This window comes from Neodiprion fabricii, chromosome 4 (genome assembly GCF_021155785.1).
Source record: "Neodiprion fabricii isolate iyNeoFabr1 chromosome 4, iyNeoFabr1.1, whole genome shotgun sequence".
Lineage (NCBI taxonomy): Eukaryota > Metazoa > Arthropoda > Insecta > Hymenoptera > Diprionidae > Neodiprion > Neodiprion fabricii.
This window is the reverse complement of record NC_060242.1, coordinates 24073177-24092858: the sequence shown is the minus strand read 5'-3', so window position 1 is coordinate 24092858 and position 19682 is coordinate 24073177. Positions and strand designations below refer to the sequence as shown.

General features: G+C 39.0%; 2 protein-coding genes across 3 annotated transcripts in view; both read left to right on the top strand.

The window, feature by feature from the left end:
* The first annotated feature begins 351 nt into the window (after positions 1-351).
* On the top strand, positions 352-7672 carry LOC124180699 (mucin-3A-like). The gene is made up of 3 exons (XM_046566445.1): positions 352-658; positions 1882-4500; positions 4623-7672. The coding sequence occupies exons 1-3, from the start codon at positions 559-561 to the stop codon at positions 7670-7672; spliced, it is 5769 nt and encodes a 1922-aa protein (XP_046422401.1). The 5' UTR covers positions 352-558.
* A 10738-nt stretch (positions 7673-18410) lies between these two features.
* LOC124180816 (RNA-binding protein 24-like) overlaps positions 18411-19682 on the top strand; it is a 35070-nt gene continuing 33798 nt past the window's right edge. The window contains exons 1-2 of one of the 2 annotated variants that reach the window (XM_046566634.1): positions 18442-18583; positions 18742-19054. The gene's annotated coding sequence lies outside the window, so the exon portion shown is untranslated. The other variant, XM_046566636.1, reaches the window with a different exon arrangement.

Sequence of the window (19682 nt, the reverse complement as noted above, 5' to 3'; positions counted from 1 at the left end):
GTGAAATTTTAAAAAGAGTCTTCATTTTCTCACAACATCTACAAATTACTAATTATTATCAAGCCCAAAATAGAACTTGATGATTAAAATTGCACCTTTGCTCATAAAAATAGTCCGTCTGCTTCTCCACCATCAGCAGGTGTTTCAAAAGTAAGGCCTTTAGAGTCGCTACAGGCATTTTCAATATTTTCGTGTCTTCTGTAAAGCTCTGGTTACCATCGTGTATGTCTGCGCGCGTGTGTTTCACAGACTCGAGTAAACAGTAATCTCTACCATTTCTGAGACCTTACCTGTGTCCTCTTGTTCTACCTAATCGAAAGGGCGATGAGAATGACGCAGCCGTAAGATTGGGATTTAAAGTGGGATTAGTGCCGGCCGTTGCCCATGGGATACTTCAACCCAGTAAACAAACGGAGTTTTAAGTACCCGCGCTCACGGTGAATATCGGTATTTATTTCCAGTTTTACCAGTCGCCGATTCGGTGTCCAGTGAGACGAACTCGAGTTCAAGAAGTGCCTGTCACAAAAAGTGCACGTATCATTAACGTATTTTCGACGCATGATCAACGATTTTTGGTGCTTCATCATGAGCTTGCGGAACGTTTGTACTTTTCTCTGCGTGGTGCTCAGTGTTTCCGCACTGCCATTGCCTCACAGGAGTAAGTTAAATTTATTCAATATAAATCCATTTTCACGTCAACAGTTTGGATACTATGTTTTTTGTCAAGCACAGATTGCGATAGTCTCGTGAAAATCTTTCGTGCAGTACGCCACATGTGCTTCAGGGTCAAACAAATTTAGCACTGTTTGTATTTATATCAATATACCACGTGTCGATATATATCTCTTGGAATAATGACGTACGGGTAATAATTTTTGTATATTCAGCCAAAATTTGAAATATAATCCACCTTTTTTGCCCACCGTCTTTCCTCCTTCTCTGGTTACATACCTATATATATTTATATATAACATGTATATACATATATGAGTGTGTCTGTGTGTGTGACAAGTGTTTCGTTCAAATCTGACGTGAGAACAATCATGTTGACTCAATTCAATAGGTACAAAGCGAGTAAGTAGTATAATATTATGTATCGAATTTTAGTATAGATTTCATAGGTTTTCAATAGTTATTTACGAGGCTCAGCAATCACAAATACAAAATAAAATGGGAAAATACAAAAATATATCGTGTTTTGAGTTTTTACTTTACTTAAATAATGTATGTTTTCCGGTAAATCTGACAGTTAAAATCAATGAAATCATTGTATTATACTGATTGCTAATCGACTACGACCTTACGAAGCCTGTTTCGTGATCAAATCTCACTGTGATTGCGATATATATCTATTATGTATTATTTCCTTTGACATACAACTGATTATAATTCCAGAAAATAAATACCAAGACAAACTAAGTCCAGCTATTAGCTGCTAATTGTAGATATTTTTTTACAGTAGGGAATAATGTATGATATGATTTTTTTAATCCAAATTCTCCAATAATTTTTTTCTGAAAATGTCAGTGTTTGTTCGCCATAGCACGTAGTCTATCTTATTCGAGATTCTCGTAATAAAGAGCTGGAGTAACAAACTTGAAACATTTAATTGTTATCTATTGATAGTATAAATTAGTGCCTAAATGAACTGACGATGAATATAACTATTATACAATATTGAATAGAATGATCGGATGAATTTACGTATCAAAGTTTAGTCTTTGTAATTTATTTTTCTTATAGAATAACAAGCGATTTTTTAAAATCATATATAGAGTATTAAATACTGAATCCCAATGAGTAAATTCCCTTACATAACGTTACAACAATTATTCATCGTTCAGGGTCAATATTGCTTTCTGACGGGAAATAATTTTGCAGAATTTGATCCACCAAGTACCAGCCAGGAAGTCCAGGATTTCTACAGATTGCGCTTTTCTTCTTACCGTCCACTTCGCGTCCCAGTTCCAGGATCTTCAGAGGTGCCTTATGGTCTCCAAAGCTCGACTAACGAGCAGCAGAGTCCTTTACCATTGGTCATTGATCTTGGTCAAGATATGAACAAATCCCACCGAAAAACTATTGCAAAAATTCAGCCGGGCATATATGGATTCGGGAACCCAATTTGGCTGTACAAAAAAGGTATACTGATTGACCGCAATTTCAGAGTTATCGCTAGCGCAGCAATGGAAAGGCTCAAGCAGGTTTTTCTGCGACAGCAGGCATTGATAGACAAAATGCATAGTATCGAATGGCGAAATAAATTCGGAAAAATACCTTTTCACACCATGAACGAAGATCACGTTATCGTCAAGAAGCCTGGAGCGCATTTTGACGTCATTTTCCCGCCGAATACCGAGGCGCCGTCAAGTTTTTCATCGGTGGATCCAGTCGTTCAACCGGTAACAATACAAAATCCGAGTACATCCGGGCTTCACCAGGCATCGGAAATTCTCACGACGTTTTCGATTAATCGGCCAACGACTGTGGAAACTCCGGAAGTGGGTCAGGCTGTGAAGATTTTTGATTCTTTGGAGAATTACGGAGTTACAAAACCTCGGCTACCTTCCTATGATTCGGTTTTAATTGACTCACTGACCTCAACAGTGAAACCAACGGAATCTATCCTCGAGAATCTAATTTTTGATGCAAGTACGACAGAACCGCCATTCACGGAATTCAGCGGTGCTACCGTAAAAACTGAAACTGGTTTTGAAACCGTGAGTTTGACTGGAAGTGGCGATGAACAAACCCTTGACGTTGAAGCAGCTACTCACAATGGTGAAATTGTATTTTCTACCATTCCAAGTAAAACGACATCGAAAACAGAAGTGACTTCGTTAGAGCCATTGCAGCACTCGCAGACAACTATCGAATCTGGAATCAAGCCTGAATCTATACCAAGTTCGGTAATCGACGTGGAATCAATAGTTGAAAAAAGTGGTTCAATTCTTACGTCTGTGGTTATAGATCCAACCCCCAGCATCACAGCTGAAGAATTTACGACCTCGATTCTCGGTGCAGAAGCAACCTCTCAAATACCTTCGACCTCCGACCTCAATTCCGTGATGGATACTGTCTCGGTGACAGAAGAAACTCTTTTTGAATCGCCAGTATCAGAAACGACTGTTGAAGAATACGGAACAGGTGTTGCGTTTATAAATGTACATTCGACTAATCAGGAAGTAGAATCCAAAACTGTCGATTCGGCCGTTGACGGTACGATAAAGGACTCGGAACCAAAAACAGGCATTGATTCGACATTTTTGGTTCCTAAATTTCCAAACCAGACGATTATCGGATTAGATGAAATACATTCAACGACTGAAACACACTTTGATCTTTTACCGACTGAGGTGGAAATAACCGACGAGACCGCATCGACGTTCTCTTCCCTCACTCCAATTAAACCGTTCTCACCTTTGGATGATGTGACTATAGGTGGAGTGACATCCTTTGACAATTCCAGAAATTACGCAGAAACGAGTACAAACGTCGTTTCGGCGTATCCAGATTTTATAGGTTTAACAGAGGTATCTATTAATTTAAATGACACCGCGTATGGCTCGAACGCATCCTTCGGAACATCGACACAAGACGCAAAAATAACTGCAGAAATTGCATCATCGTCATCATATGCAGTTCCACCTGAAACAAGCATCAATTGGAATCGAGAAGCATCGATCATGGATACGGTTTTTCACAGGACGATAACCGAAGGAGAACACAATACGGAAACTGTTCCAATGTTGCCTGATGTAACCAAACCTTTCGGTGAAACATTTTCAAGTCCTCGTACACTTTTTGAGACTTCGACGAACAATACTGAAACGACTACAATCGCTCACTGGACATTTCCACCTTCCACATTTTCCACCGAGGCAACAGCAGATTTGAGACATATGTCTTTAACTGAAGTAACACCCTATCAGAGTTTGGAAACTGAAGCAGATACAACTACAGAGATGGTTTCATCGATCCCTGAAACTACCTTAACAACGACAATTGTTATTTTAGAAGAAAGAAATGTAAACGAGGAGGTGCGTTTCAGCGATTTGAAGTATGACTTAGAAGCAATAACAAATATTATTTCAACGACACCGGCTCCAACTCAACCAACCGAGACAATTGTCGATTCAAATGAAATATCTTCAAATGCTGATGTATCCGTCCAAACTTCAACAAGTAGAGCAAAAGTGATTGAGGAAACTGTTTCGAAATCCCCAACTTCTACCGTTCGACCAGCAACAACTATGACTTATGATAAAATGTTTGTAATTACGAATGTGCCATTCAAAACTTTGAACACCAGCGAGCAGATGTCTACAGCAGAAGTTGTTTCGATATATCAGCCTGTAATATTAACGGAGATGACTACAACTTTGGACGGTACATTCACCTTCGCTGGAATACCTGTCAATAGTTCAACAAATGACGCAAAAATAACCATGGATGCTCCAGTTGAGAAAGACGCGACTTTGAATGCATTGTCAACTATTGGTAGGTCCACTTATTCTTTGATGTTTGATGATATACAAAATATGATGGTCATAACTTTTTATAACATAGAAATTTCTCAGATCACTGTTAATAAGTTCTAATTGAAATTTAAATTCTTATAGGTCCAGTTGAGCTAGAATCTCCTGAAGTTAGTCGGACACTTTCATCTGCGATATCTGAGCAACCCATGACGGGGAACGAGCACTTCTCAAACATTGATGCAACCAATATCAGGTTGACTGGTAATGAAAAATGGACCACGGAAATAGCGTTAACATCAGTTCCTGCCATTCCATTGGATGCGGATGATGTATCCAATTCTGAGAACGGTGTCGGAGATGACGAGGACAGTGATTATTCAGTGAGACATCAGGAGTACAGTAGCTATGTAACAGTATATCCTTATACAACACCCATTAGCTCTACAAATATTGGAGAACAATTAACGGAAATCGCTTTCACCGCACCTACTGATATTATTCTGGGGACAACTAATGTACCCACTATTGACGATGGTACTGGACTTGGAGTTGAAGACTCAGAATATTCCGTGGAGAACCAAAAAATTAGAACAACACCATTTACTACTGACGCAGCCTTCACCAGTTATACCAGTCATGAGGATTCGACTAAAGAAATAAAATCAATATTACCTATCAATAGCGTACTCGATATTGAAGTCGAACAGAATTATTCAAAAAACCAAGACGCCAGCAGTTACGCACTTGCGTCTATTAAACCAGGCTCTATCAGCTTGACGAATAATGAGGAAACAATCATGGACATAGCTTTAACCGATATCTTAACAGAGGCATTTGATGTTCCTAGCTCTGAAGACGGCGTAAATGTTGAAAACAAGAGTGAATACACTATCGATGGTCAAGACAATACTGACCGCGCAGTTGCAACTACTAATCTAACATCCATCGGTTTCACAAGTGATGAAAAAACGAATACGGAAACCGTCTTTACATCACCCGCTGATATTTTAACCGAGACGGACGATTCACTCAACTCTAAAGCCGACGACAAACTTGAAACGGGTGACGAATATCCTATAGAGAGACAAAACAATAGAGACTATGTAACTGAAAATACCAAAACAGACTCCACGATCGGTTCAACAAGTTACGAAAACACGACGACGGAAATCATTTCTACTGATACTCCATTCGAGACAAATAATGCGTTCACTCTCGGAAAAGGTTTCGAACTCGAACACGATTCCGGATATCTTTCCACGAATGAAGAAAATAACGGCTATGCAACAGTAATTACTGATGTAACTCCCATCGGTTCAACAGCTTATGGAGAAGCTTTAGCTGCAACGATTTTAACGACACCCGCTGATATTCTACGGGAGACAACTCGAGTATTTCTGTCTGAGGACGATACTAACGTTGAAGAAGACTCTGCACGAGTGATGGAGAACCAAGACGAACGTGCAGACCAAGCACCTGCATCTCCTGATCATGAAGAAACAACTACGGAAATCTTCCTCACACCATCTGCCGATACTTTAACCGAGGCGGACGATTCACTAAACTCTGTAGCCAACGACGAATTTGAAAAGGGTGACGAATATCCTGTAGGGAGCCAAGACAATAGAGAGTATGTGACTGAAAATACTGATACAGTCTCCATGGTCGGGTCAACGAGTTACGAAAATACGGCGACGGAAATCATTTTGACTGATACTTCATCCGAGACAGATGACGTGTCCACTCCTGAAAAAGATCTTGAACTCGAACGGGATTTCAAATATCTTTCGACGACTGAAGAAAACAACGGCTACGCAGCAGCAACTATTGATGTAACTCCCATCGGTTCGACAAGTTATGGCGAAGCTTCAACTGCAAAGATTTTAACGACACCCGTTGATATTCTACTCGAGACAACTCGGGTAATTCTGTCTGAGGATGATACTAACGTTGAAGGAGACTCTGCACGAGTGATGGAGAACCAAGATGAACGTGCAGACCAAGCACCTCCATCTCCTGATCATGAAGAAACAACTACGGAAATCTTCTTCACACCATCTGCTGATACTTTCACCGAGACGGACGATTCACTGAACTCTGTAGCCAACGACGCGCTGGAAAAGGGTGACGAATATCCTGTAGGGAGGCGTGACAATAGAGACTATGTGACTGAAAATACTGATACAGTTTCCATGATCGGTTCAACGAGTTACAAAAATACGGCGACGGAAATCATTTTGACTGAAACTTCATCCGGGACAGATGACGTGTCCACTCCTGAAAACGATCTTGAACTCGAACGGGATTTCAAATATCTTTCGACGACTGAAGAAAACAACGGCTATGCAACAGCAACTATTGATGTAACTCCCATCGGTTCGACAAGTTATGGCGAAGCTTCAACTGCAAAGATTTCAACGACACCTGCTGATCTTGTACTCGAGACAACCAAGGTACTTATTTCTGAGGACGATACTAAAGTTGAAGAAGACTTTGGACAAGTGATTGAGAACCGCGACGAAAACTACCATGCAACTGCATTACCTGAGTATAGAAGAACAATGTCGGAAATCGGTTCGGCAGTAACAATAGATGATATGCCTGGTTCTGTGGCCAATGTGGAAGTTGAGCCGAGATTCGGATACCTTGTAAAGGACCCAGGCAACAGTGGCTATTCAGAATACCAAACAAATCCTAATTTGGATTTGGAACCGCCACGATCTGTGTATAATGAGATTGTTATCGCTGACCAAAAGACTTTACTGAGCTTGATACCGCTTGTCATCGAGGAATTACGACAAAATAATTTAAACGCGAAAACGAAAGACGAATTGAGTGAAATTTTTGGAGATCTTTGGCCCGTTATGGTGAATGAGTCAAATCGCAGGTCGTGGGAGTTCATGAATCATCAGTTGGCGATGATTCTTTTCGAAGCTGACCAACATACGATAGTTGATGCAGGATCTCAGCAGTACAAGGGCACAAATTCCTTTAGCAATAATGCAAAAAACGAGTTCCACCGATTTTCAGATAGTCGAATAAATCACGAACAAGGTACACACTTTAATAATCTGCATGATCTCGAGGGTGAGAACATGAATCCATTTCTTCAAGTCGAACATCAACAGCCAAGACGCGCCAAAAAGAATGCTGCAATGGATCTGGAATTTAAGGGAGAAGTAGCACCATAGACCGATTACATGGAATCAGATCCTGTCATTGACGCTGATATTCGGAAGTTTTTCGTTAATGACAAAGATAAAAGTTCTGGCATCAGAGAAGTACCCAAGGCTTAATTAACACTTGGAGCTTGAAACCAAGGTGTGCTGAATTTTTTACCCAAACGAGTCGGAGCCCACAGCACTTTTGCTATAGCCCGCATATTTATCCTTGACGCAGGAAATGTATTTTCGTAGGAATATAAAAACTTTTTTACAATGTGAGAGGAAGGCTTGAAAATATTTTATTGAACGTAGGTTGTGGTGAATAACTTCTAACGTCATTCGTGTGTAGAGCAAAAATGACGTACGTTACCAAAACGCTTAGAGGCTGTCACTGCTTAAATTCTATAAGTAACGTAAAACAGTGATCCATTTTTCCCCGCTCTATTGCTCCACCTCTCATTTTGTATATTCTTCTAATTTCAATCTTTATTTATTGCAAGCGATAGGCGTCGATTCAACACGAGCGGCACGAATTGTTTGCCCACTACCTTACAGAGAGCCCAATATCAAACATATTGGTAATGTAAATATTATGTAAAGATACATGTATCATCAATAAAGACTAACTTTGCCATCATCCATTATTACACTTCTGTATAAGCGAATAAATTACAAATGTATCTGAAAAAGTGGAGTGTCGTGCTGGACGCCTTCTTCATCTACCATTTTCTTTGTCTTTTCGTTTGTACAACTGTTTAACGATTGCACATGTGGTAATTAACTGCGCAATTCCGTTTGAACAACGACCACGTGATCCTCGGTGTCGTTGAGTATTCTGGGCTCTCATAGCGATCAAAGTTGGAATGTGTATCGAGTTCTTACAATTAGACGTACGTACAGGAGGGTATTTGACACAAGGATATACCTTGCGTTCAATTTTCAAAGCCTGCGCTCGAAATTCGGAGCTTTCCCATTTAAATAACACGGAGAAGAATTCATTATTTTTTTTAATTATTACCACTCACAATCAGCCACATCTTGCAGGGACTTGAATTTTCTACAAAAGTGTCCGTCGAAATCCTTAGCTCGAACGGTTAAAATAAGTTACACGCCTCGGCTCGAAAGTTAACTTTAAGTAAAAATTCATTAGTGGTCAAACAAATTTTCTAGCGAATCAAATCCTCTGAAAAATACTGAAGGATCAAGGCTGTATCATTTAATGCGGTTGAGTGGTAACAATTATAAAAAAATGATAGTTGTTTCAGTAAACCTCATAGCCAATGATACGATAGCTATTGGAGTAAAATTTATATCGAATTGCCTTTGGCTGTTTGTCATATGGCAGTTGGGCCATTTTGAGAAGGTCACACTGCGCCTAATTTTCCTCTAGATACGCGAAATACATTTTATGACTCATGTTGAACAATTTTCTGCCACGAAGTAGGTTTACGTTAAACGGTGTTTATGCGATGTACTGCAGACTTAATTCATTTCCGAAAATCCTGTTTACTTTCACATTACCATTTATTCGAGAACTTGTTTTTCGCAGATTGCTACATGCATATTTTTGGATATTCTCATTTCATTATTTCTTCATTACTTAGGCCAATATACTTCCTGCAATCTCTATTGCAAACTTGCAAATCCAATCGCTTCAGAAATGCCCATTTTCCACCAAGTCGGACTGTTGTTATATCAAATCGTAGAAAAATATTTTAGAGGTGAGAAAAATTCAGTGTCATTCGTTAAATCTTCAATACAATTATGACTGTAACGTTATTAACAATATTTGAACTGTACATTCTTTTTATTTTGATTTCTGTGATAATTCTGGACACAACATTTATCCTGCCACTACGTAAACTCTGATTTTTCTTCTTCATTGTGCTGAGTAACAAAAGAAACGATGATGCATCAATTATTACGATTCGAAAATATATCGGACGGAAAATCAATAATAAATCGATGTTAATTTCTGTCAATGTGTTTCTATCATGAGAAAACGGCTCAGTTTAAAAATCTGAAAAGAAATCGGTGCACAATGATTTGTTTCGACTAGCGGTGAAACTAGTCTTGAGACGTATGTATAGGTACAAGTTTTTAAATGTTTTTGTACCTAGCTTAACACGTCTGCCGTGTTTTTCAAGCGGGTTAAATAAATCGAGAGTAAGCCGTTCAGGCTCATCGTCAACCCGATAAGAACCTTGTGCGACAACTATGAAACAGTATACCTACCCGTATAAGTATGAAAACGATCGACTTCCTTCCCTCGGAAATACAGGTAGCTTTTGTTTCTTCTGTCTGTTATTTTGTTGGCTTTTTTAGTCCGCATCCGGTATACAAGAATCAATTTTTCCCGTATACACCGCAGTTTGGTTTAAACTGATTTGTGATGTGCAAGAATAAATTCAAACCCGGTTTGGTTGAACATTTATTTCGTCGTTAAGATTGAGAAAAAAATCACATGCGGATTGTTTCAGAATATTGAAGATACTATAGAAGAATTTCTTCGCCAAGTTTTGTAGATTCGTTTTTCACCCGTCATGTTAATTTTTTCCCTCAAAGATATTTACGTTTTGAATTGTATTTTTTTTATCGACAACATTACAATCTATGGCATAGATTTTATAAATGGATGAAATTTAAAGATCTTTTTTCAAGCAGAGATGACCAATTTGATACAAATGTCAGCGCGTTATTGCCAATTTCACTTTGATTCACAATTAAGTTGTTTAATAAATAAATAAATATTTATTCCGCTTAATGTTTGTAATAGTATCAGTTTTTCTCGTTCAAATTCTGGCTTCTCTTCGAAACTGCCTTTTTTTTCACTGCCCCATCATTCCGACTTGATTCCTTCTACCCTTGGGTGAAAAGGAGAGTGGAAAATGGTATGAGATGCGGCGCACCCTCGATGCCGAGAGATCTTCGGAATCAGACAAGCCGGGGAAGTCCCTTTAAATCTAAATATACTGGGTGTCGGAGTTGAACGCCCTGGAGCTTCCGGTCCTCAGCTCTCACTCCGGTCTTCTCCTCGTTTTTTTCTCTCTCTCTACTTTCTTCTCTCTTTCCCTACTTTTATCTCTCTTTCTTTGATTCTTTTTTTCTCGCGGTGCGCCTATTTCGTGTCTCTTTTTTTCCTTCCGGAAACCCTATAGCCTCCGAGGAGGATACTTCACGGTGCGATTTCCTGTAAACCCAACACCCGGACATATTGTACAGTGACCGTAGAGCGGATGGCAAACCGCACCGCGTGCTATATCCTATCAGCTATACGATTTGGTAAATGAAGTAGGCCTGATGCGCGTCGAAAATGATGCCGGTAAAAACTTTAAGAGTCTCGACAAGTGCAGTTTCAGGTCTGATGAGAATTGCGTGATCGTAGAACGCCAGTAAACATGTACAGATAAATATTGCTGATTTTGCGTCAGGTCGGGTGATATTTTAATCGAAATCATTAAGTGCAGGTATTTTAAGCACGCAAAGTATCTGTGGAAATTTTCTTTGACAATGGAGATAATATAGAAAGTGAGAAGTATGTATTTTTCTCCGCGAGAATTCTTGCATTATATAAAATTAACGGCTTTTATACTCAACAGTGCATATTATTCAACTGACAACTATTTCTTTGAATCTCTGTAACATAGGCAAAAATATTTCGACGATAAAAGAAAAAAAAAATCATTTCCTCAGCTAAAATATAAAGCACATCACTTCTTCTAATAAATTCCGTCTCTCTCTCTCTCTATTTCTTTTTAGCCCGTTGTGTCATTCAACCCCCTTCTCTCCAAAGTTTTTTTTACCGATTTCTCTCTTCCTTCATCCCTTGTTACTTTATTTTATTATAATCCTATTCTAATTATTTTCTTTTCACTTTTTTTTTTCACTCAACTGCAGTATCCTATAATATTGTTCATTTCTGTACTCTCTCCTAGTCCTTACGTAAGTATCCAAGGTAAGGTTCAAGTTTATATTCAGTACTGTTTTACTTGCAATCATCTTTGAACTCTGCGTTGTGATATTGTTTGATCTTTTCTGATATTCCATTCGTTAATTCTACCTATCTCCCTCTCTCTTACTATCTTGCATAATGGGAAAATTTCATAACGAAATAATCTCTACTTTTAATATGTGATGTGCGTACGAGAGATAAAGGAATATTTTTAAATTGTTGCGCTGAATTTTTTGATTTCCTATACAAACTGTACATAAATTACGAAAATTACTATATACCATGTAATCGAATTTTACCATTTTTGACACATCTGAAGAATGTAAGATCAATCGTTCAATCGTGATTAACCGGTAATACGGAAAGTTCTAAAAGTACGGATCACAGCCAAAATACCGATTAATGCATCGATTCCAATCGATTTGTTGATAAAATCAATGACTCGAGGTCTACGACCATTCGATTAATCGCACAGCCCTAATTCACGTATACTTGTAGTTATACCACAAAATGGCTAAACGTCGCGCGGTATCTTTTTTCAACCTGTGCGAATTGGCTTCAACTTACAACAGGTACACCCATAATAATTATACGTTTCAAAGAAAGAACGATAAAAGAAGATAAAAGAAAAAAAACTAGCCAAACTACTTTTCAAAACTCTTTATTCTTTCTGGATTTCCCCTGATTAGTAGCCGGGTCAATCGCCTTCTGCACCCGTTCTCGATAACGATAATTATACGTGAGTAAATATATATATATATATATGTATATGTATATATATATATATCCGATTCCCCTGAGGCCAAACGAAAACGCTTTGCGATCACCGCTCATGCAGAGGCATCCAGCACAGTGCAGTATGCACGACGCACGTGTTCTCTAAACCCTTCGCCCTACCGTGGGGTTTGGAGGCGGAGGGTCGGAGAGGGGAGGGCACAGGGTCTAGACCATAGAGATACTTACGCACGCACCATGGCGTTGGAAAACTCGCCCTGCCCGCCGTATTATATACCTTCTACCTCTGGGCGACGGACGACCGAGGCGAGCCGAGGAACTGCGTCGCGTATGAAAGAGAGGGAGGGAGAGAGAGAAAAAGAGGGAGGAGGAGAGACTGAGGTCGGAGGACAGCTGTGGGACAGCTGGTAGCGCGTGCCATGAAACCTATGGGGTCTCATGCGGACGTGTATATATATATATATGTATGTGTGTGTGTGTGTATGCACGATGCACGCATGTGTGAACTTACGTACGCGTACCTATACAATGTAAAACCTTATACACGGTAACTTACTACGGAGAGCGGGTCGGGACGGGATGGGAGGGGGGGACGAAACGAAAAATAAAAGACACAAAATTCGATTGTTGGTCTTATTGGTGCAGCCACGGGTCAAGCTGTGGGAATAATATTCGCTGGTCCCATTTTTTTTCGGACCTAACGCGTTTCTCTTTTATACCTGGAGGATTGATTTGAACAATTTTTTTTGTCGCCGGTATTTTTTATCTATTTATTATGTATTCTTTTGATTTTTTTTTTTTGGTACAAATGTTAGGAATCTTTCCGTACATTTTTTTAATACCATCTTTTGCCAATGTCTTTGAATTCCTCTCGTTCGTTTCGGTAAAGTTTTTATTTCGCTTAAATTTTTGCCAGTTTCCGTTCGACGAACTCAAGATACAGGGTTAATAAAAATTGCTTCTTATAATATGAAATTGAAATACGAATAAACCTGAATAGTTTGGTGCAGAAAACGTTGGGTAAGGTTTGTGAAAAGAAAAATTAGACACCTTGTCAGATGAGGTGAAAAATATGAAAAAAATTATACGTAATTAAGCATCAGCATGCGGGAAGTATTTTAATTGTGTGCCGTGAAAATGGTATAAATTTGATGAAATTAAAGTAAAACTCGAACATGTTCGGAAAAAATTGTTGTACAATTCATCGTAATGATATACTTAGGTATGTTACGTATATTGTGTATAGTTTTCTGTGACCACCGAGGTGTGCAGCTATAGAACAGTCGCGTGGACATCTGTTGCCGGCTTGAATAATAAACGAAACAGCTGATATCTCTCTGTATACGCATGCGGTAGCTACTCGATGTTATTTCAGCAAAAGTCGAACGTTTCTTTTTTTTTTTTCCTCATCGTACAAAGCGATTCCGTCTTATCGAGACAGAAAAGATCGTGTCGTTGCCGCACAGTAATTTTTCTACATACAATTCACGTCATTCGTATCTTTGGTGCGGTGGCTATGATTCTTTATAGGTTTCGCTGCCGGAAGCGATTTTCGTTGTCCAAACACTGTATTCAACACTTCCGATGTACTTTTGCATCCCAACATCTGGGATTTCTTTTTAATACCGCACTTGTTATTTTTCGCGTACAGAGAAGAGGATCGTTGTCGTATTTAATTTTTTCAAGTCTTTAAAACTTTCGTAATGATTTTTGTAATTACAATCGAAGTAGAACTTGCAATGATTTAACAAAACTCTGTAGTAATAAGAGGGGAAATTATAGGTATAATAACGATGTAGGAAATATTGTTGTAAATATTTCAATTGTTCAAAAGTAGAAACATTCTGAGAAAAAATTTGAACCATTTGAGGGTATGGCAGTTTCGCATTATTATATAGGTACATACAAAAATAACGACCACGTTTTTGTATAGAAAAAGTCGTCAGTTCTGTACGGTAATATCGTTTGAAGTTTACAATTTACGTTTATAACCCTGCAGGATCTCGTTTGGTATATACCGATGATATTAAATGCCCAGACCAGGTTCTCGGTGGGTTTCAACGTAAATAAAAATAAATTCAGAGGTCAGGGCTGGTAAATTTCTTTGGTATAAACAAACCATCTCCCCTTTAATTCACGAATTATAATTAGCCAGTGCAAATGAAATGCTGTTTAACGTTATGCCAAGCGTATCGAACATCGCAAGGTGTACGGTTCAGTGCGCACAATTATTTTCAGAAAACACTTATAATTTGTTATATTAGTGGAAAAAACTCAGTAAGTGAACCGTAAGTGGAAGCAAGCATTATTTATCTCATTATCTATACGATTTACGCACATGATTATTTTTTACAGAACCTAATTACTCGACAAGTCATACGAATCATTGTTGACGTGTACACTACGAAGATTTAATTTTCCGAATAGTCGGAGACAACAATTCGAAACTGTGGTACAAAAACAGAAACGTATTCAATGCAAATAATCTCTGTTAGTCTCAGTAGCGTGAACCTAATTGATTTTAGCGACTTCTCAACGACTGTTAGATCTTGAAAAGAACTTTTGTCACATTTAATGCACGTTAAATCAAGCGCCTTGTTATCAACGAACAAAAAGTCAGATGTCCCTTAAAATCCCTCGACCGTAATCAAAAGATTAATGAAACGTCGGAACGGAACCGACCGATGATGGGATTATACCCCATTCGGCGATGAACGGGTAGTCCAAACACACGCTGCATACGTGCCAGGGTCAAGAGTATAGCCGTGCCTAGGACAATTAAAAGGAGCAAGTGAGATCGTAACCTTGGTCAACGACTAATGAGTGCAGCAGAGAGCGGACCCGACTGTGTAGTTGCCGGTAAGGGACTCTTTGGTACCCAAAGTTCGGCTACCGGCAAGCCACTGGCCCAGCTCAAGTATCCTCCGTAAGTTTTATCGGAGGTTCAAGGACTACCGGATGTCCCTGCAGCCACTGAGTCGATGAAAAACAGGAACGATCATCGTCGTCGTCGCCTCGATTATGCACATTGCACGCGTCAAGACAATCGCTTTCATCGTAATCGCCTCGTTATTGGTCAATTGGTCAAGGCTGAAGACTCAGGGTGACTATAAACTTGCCAGTATATTTTTATCGCCATTCGTGTGTTCGAGTGAGGGTGAATCGAGGCAGATAACTTTTGAGTTCGGTTGGATCGAAGCTCCGTGTTCAGTCGTTACGTACAATTTGTGGAAACGTCCGAACGCACCGGTTTGGACTGGTTTTTTTTTTTTAACGGAAGTGCAAGAACTCGACCGTCCAGGAGTTGGACAGGGTAAAAACTCACGAATATAAGCATTTTTCTATCTCGTTTTGACAGTGAACAATCTTTTGAGCCATCTGGTTACAGTAAATTAACCGCACAACGATTTCACTGACTAGAATTTAATGACGGAATTAGTATTTCGTGGCTGGTTTTGAGCTGCGAATTGGGCGGAAGAAAGACGTTCTTCCCCTTGTTTCGAGGGCTGTAAGATGCAGGATAAACGATGATTGTGCGTCAAGTTTTCTACGATATTCGTGGGGATCTGTATGAGAAAAATTCTTGGCAGACGATAGACGACTCGAAGATATATATCGCAGATGAAGAGGACTGTAGGTTGTTGAAGAGTCTACTCAAACGGTCTAGGAGTGGGGCGAGCAAGTCGCCGGTTTGGGGGGAGAGATTGGCAGTTTGGATTGGAGAGCAGAAGCATTGGCGTAGCTGAGCCTCAAAGTCGGATTGTTGTCCGTTTTTTAAAATTTTTATTTCATTCTGTTAATTTCGCATCTCCCAAAACGGGCAGGAGCTAACGTGTAGTTAGATCGGAAAGAAGAAAAACAGAAAATGGGTTGCAACGAATTTAAAAATGTAGAAATTCGAGGTACTGTAGATAAGTCAAAGCGTATGATCGTAGAGAATAGAAAACGAATATATTAGAAACGTGACAATTTTACGTTTGAAAATTCTATGAAATATATATATTTTTTTTGTCGTTGAAAATTCGATATCATAACTTTAATTCTATTTCCTCATCTCTCTTCTTTTTTATCCCCACCCCTCAAGATTGCATTCATACGCGGATTTCATTTAAATAATTTTACAAAAATGATCGAGCTCCTAATTATTTTTCATGCAAATTTCATTATTCGAAAAATATCTCACAGTTATAAGAATTACCTTACGCCTTGTGTGTTATCAATTTAGAAAACGCCGTGTGCAGATGCGCTTACGAGTTTGTGCTGCCATTAAAATTTCTTCAGTACAGATACTGGAACATGCAAATACCCGACGATTATTCAGAACGTCGAAGATAAAGACACGCCGCCTTTAAAATTAGACGGAAAATCGTATCTCTGTGCGTTCGCATTGCATGGAATAGAATTTGTTATTCTATTCAATGTGAAAAAAGCGCTCGAATTGTTCGGTTAATCACGCGACAATTTTCGCGAGTTACGAATGGGGACAAAAAAAAAAAAAAAAATAAAAGAAAAATGTTACGTAGAAAGAAAAAAAATCTGGTCGTTATACGTGTACGTAATAAATGATCTATTATTGTCACTCAATTGTCACACACGGTCTACACAGATTCGTGTTTGTTAGTGGTAGGAACATACGCGATGCGGTAGGAATAACAATCCACTTTGGACACTGCTTGTTTAGTTGAAAAGGACCAACCGTCGACTTGTCAGAGAGATAGAAAGAGGTCGAGATATACTGACTTAAACCTTTCACACACAGACAAATTAATTATAATCGACGCGAGGATTTTCGAATAACGTTGTCGTCGGTAGTTTCCGGTAATCGGTGATACATTGATGCCGAAGTCCTCACGCTTGTAATTATCGAACATTGCACAGGTCGAAATGAAGTGGCAAAATGAAAACCAGCACTGACGGAAAATATTACCAGCAGAATAAATTGCCGGATAAAAGGTCGATAAAATTGGAAATCAGCATAATTACTGTGTGAGGTCAATTTAGGATAAATCATCAGATATGTGGAAAACCAAAGTTCCAGTCTTTCGAGAAGATACGTTACTCGTGTTAAGATATATCTATATATTATACAGCGAAAATAATGAAATGCAATTGCCTATAATATTCGCAATCTTAAGTTTGAACAGAAGAGAAAAAATGCATCGTGATTTCATCTTGCTAGTAAATTTGAGGAATTTCTCTGTAACTCGCGAATATAGTATTATTTGATAAATTCTAAACGTACAACTTTTTCGTAATGAAATTGATAAAAAATATATATCATTGACGAAGTAAAATGTCACTATTTTATTTAGCATTATCACGGTGTACGCATCACTGATGCAAAAATGCCGCAGTCACCCCAATTCTACGTGCAATGCCGAACAAAAATATTTAAAAACATTTTTGTTCCGCGGAATAATAAAGCGAGGAAATTTAGTCCTGCAATGAGTGATAATTCGATAACAGGAATACATTTCTTGGCATCATTGCGTTAAACAAAACTTTTTGTTAGGTATTGTTTCGAATTTGCACATAAAAAAAGGCAAGTCAAACCGATAAACATTCGCATAACTTTGCTGTTAGTAGCTGTAACACAAAAACTAGACCCGATCTATTCAAAATAAATATGATTTTATAACGAGGATAGACGGGTATTTAAAAATTAATAAGCACCTTCCTTGTTACAAGATTTCGTTGACCAGTGTACTGTAACACTACATATAACCTCATTTTCGTTTATAAAAAATGTATTTTTGTCGAAAAACTAAAAAAATTATATCACAATAATCGTATTCGTATATAAAATATTATAATATCACTTCTGCAACGCCAAACCTTGTTTCCAACACAATCGTTTAAAACTTTTCACGTTCAACACGAAAAGTGAATTCTTGTTGACCATCGTAACGGTCGAAATAAGCGACAATTGACTCGGTCGGTAAGGGCGGACGGTAGCGTCCTCTTAATTTCGAGACGGACCCAATTTCCCGCAATCGTGAAGTTTGGAGATTTTCCGACGGCGCTGGCGAATCTTGTAATAGCTACGCCGCTGGTCGAGCCGCGCACACGGTTCTCTGAGCGTAAAACCGAACCATCGGGTAAGCCTGGCCAGAAAATTGTTCGCACTCGCACGTGGACGCTCGATCGTGTCGTGCGTGTTGTTTGTTGTACCTACTAGATACAATAGTAAGCGGCCCTAGTTCGTCTGTCCGTGTTTAAAAAACTGAGCGAAACCGAAGCCGATAAGAAACGTGATTTTTTTTCCTCTTAAATTAAAATAATATAAATAAAAATTAATAAAATCGGCAACAACCACCCTGTATATATATATAATATATATATACATATATATATATAATATATATATGTGTATATGTATATATATACATCTCAAAGATATAATAAATAGACGATTTATAATCTACAAGGACCGTTGCAATACATACTAGTATAATTATTATTTACGAACGTAAATATTGTTGTTGAATCGTGATCTTGAAACCCCGTGCGTCTTCGATATCCGGCCTCGATTGTTGAGTGTGTGGGGATTACTGACTATACTCAGCCCTGTGTTGTTTCCGTTTCTTGTTTCGTTTTTTTTTTTTTTGTTTTTTTTATTTTCCATACTCCGCCGATTCTCTTTTACTTTCATTTTCTACTTTGTCGTTTCGCTCTCTCGAATTTGGCCGACTGTTTCGACTCGCAACTCGTCGAAGAAAAAGGTGAGTGGACTTTAAAGAATTGACAGTGAACGTAGTTTGGATACACTTTGAATCGTGTATCTTTCGATTACCGATTCGTTTCCCTCGCAATTATATCCGATCTGTCGATCGACGCGCGGATTTAAATCGACCGCCTCGTCTCCTTAATCGCGAATTGTGCGAAATTCGCAACACCCTGATCGTAACGCGAATACCGAAAGCTCAGACCGCGGAATAACGAGGAAATCGGCGTTTCTCAGGCGCCCCGAACAGCCGAAATCGTATTCGGCACATCTTTGGATGTGGCTACAAAGTTTCAAAAATAGAACCGCCATCCGGTCGGATTTACGCCGGCAATATCTGCCTTCGACCGCTGTCTAGAAAATCATCGTCATGACGCTTGCTCGATTTCCAAACTCGCCTGTATTCGACATGATCGTCTAGACGAATTTTGGCCGACTCGTATCGCTCGGTAAATTTTTCGTTCACCACCTCGCGCCCACTCAGCCTTGATTGTATAAATAGTGTTAGTTTCTCGGCACATTACCAACCCGTCAGGACTGCTGTGGTGGCAGCCCAACGCTTGCAAACATCTGTTTTCTCCTCTCGTCAGCCTTTAATTTTGCCTCGTTTTCTTCTTATTCTCGAA

Bases quoted from the DNA above. Each gene is read 5' to 3' on its own strand.
- LOC124180699 (XM_046566445.1), top strand. From the start codon at position 559: ATGATCAACGATTTTTGGTGCTTCATCATGAGCTTGCGGAACGTTTGT. The intron at 659-1,881 runs GTAAGTTAAATT...ATAATTTTGCAG, and splicing joins ACTGCCATTGCCTCACAGGA to AATTTGATCCACCAAGTACC. The intron at 4,501-4,622 runs GTAGGTCCACTT...AAATTCTTATAG, and splicing joins GAATGCATTGTCAACTATTG to GTCCAGTTGAGCTAGAATCT.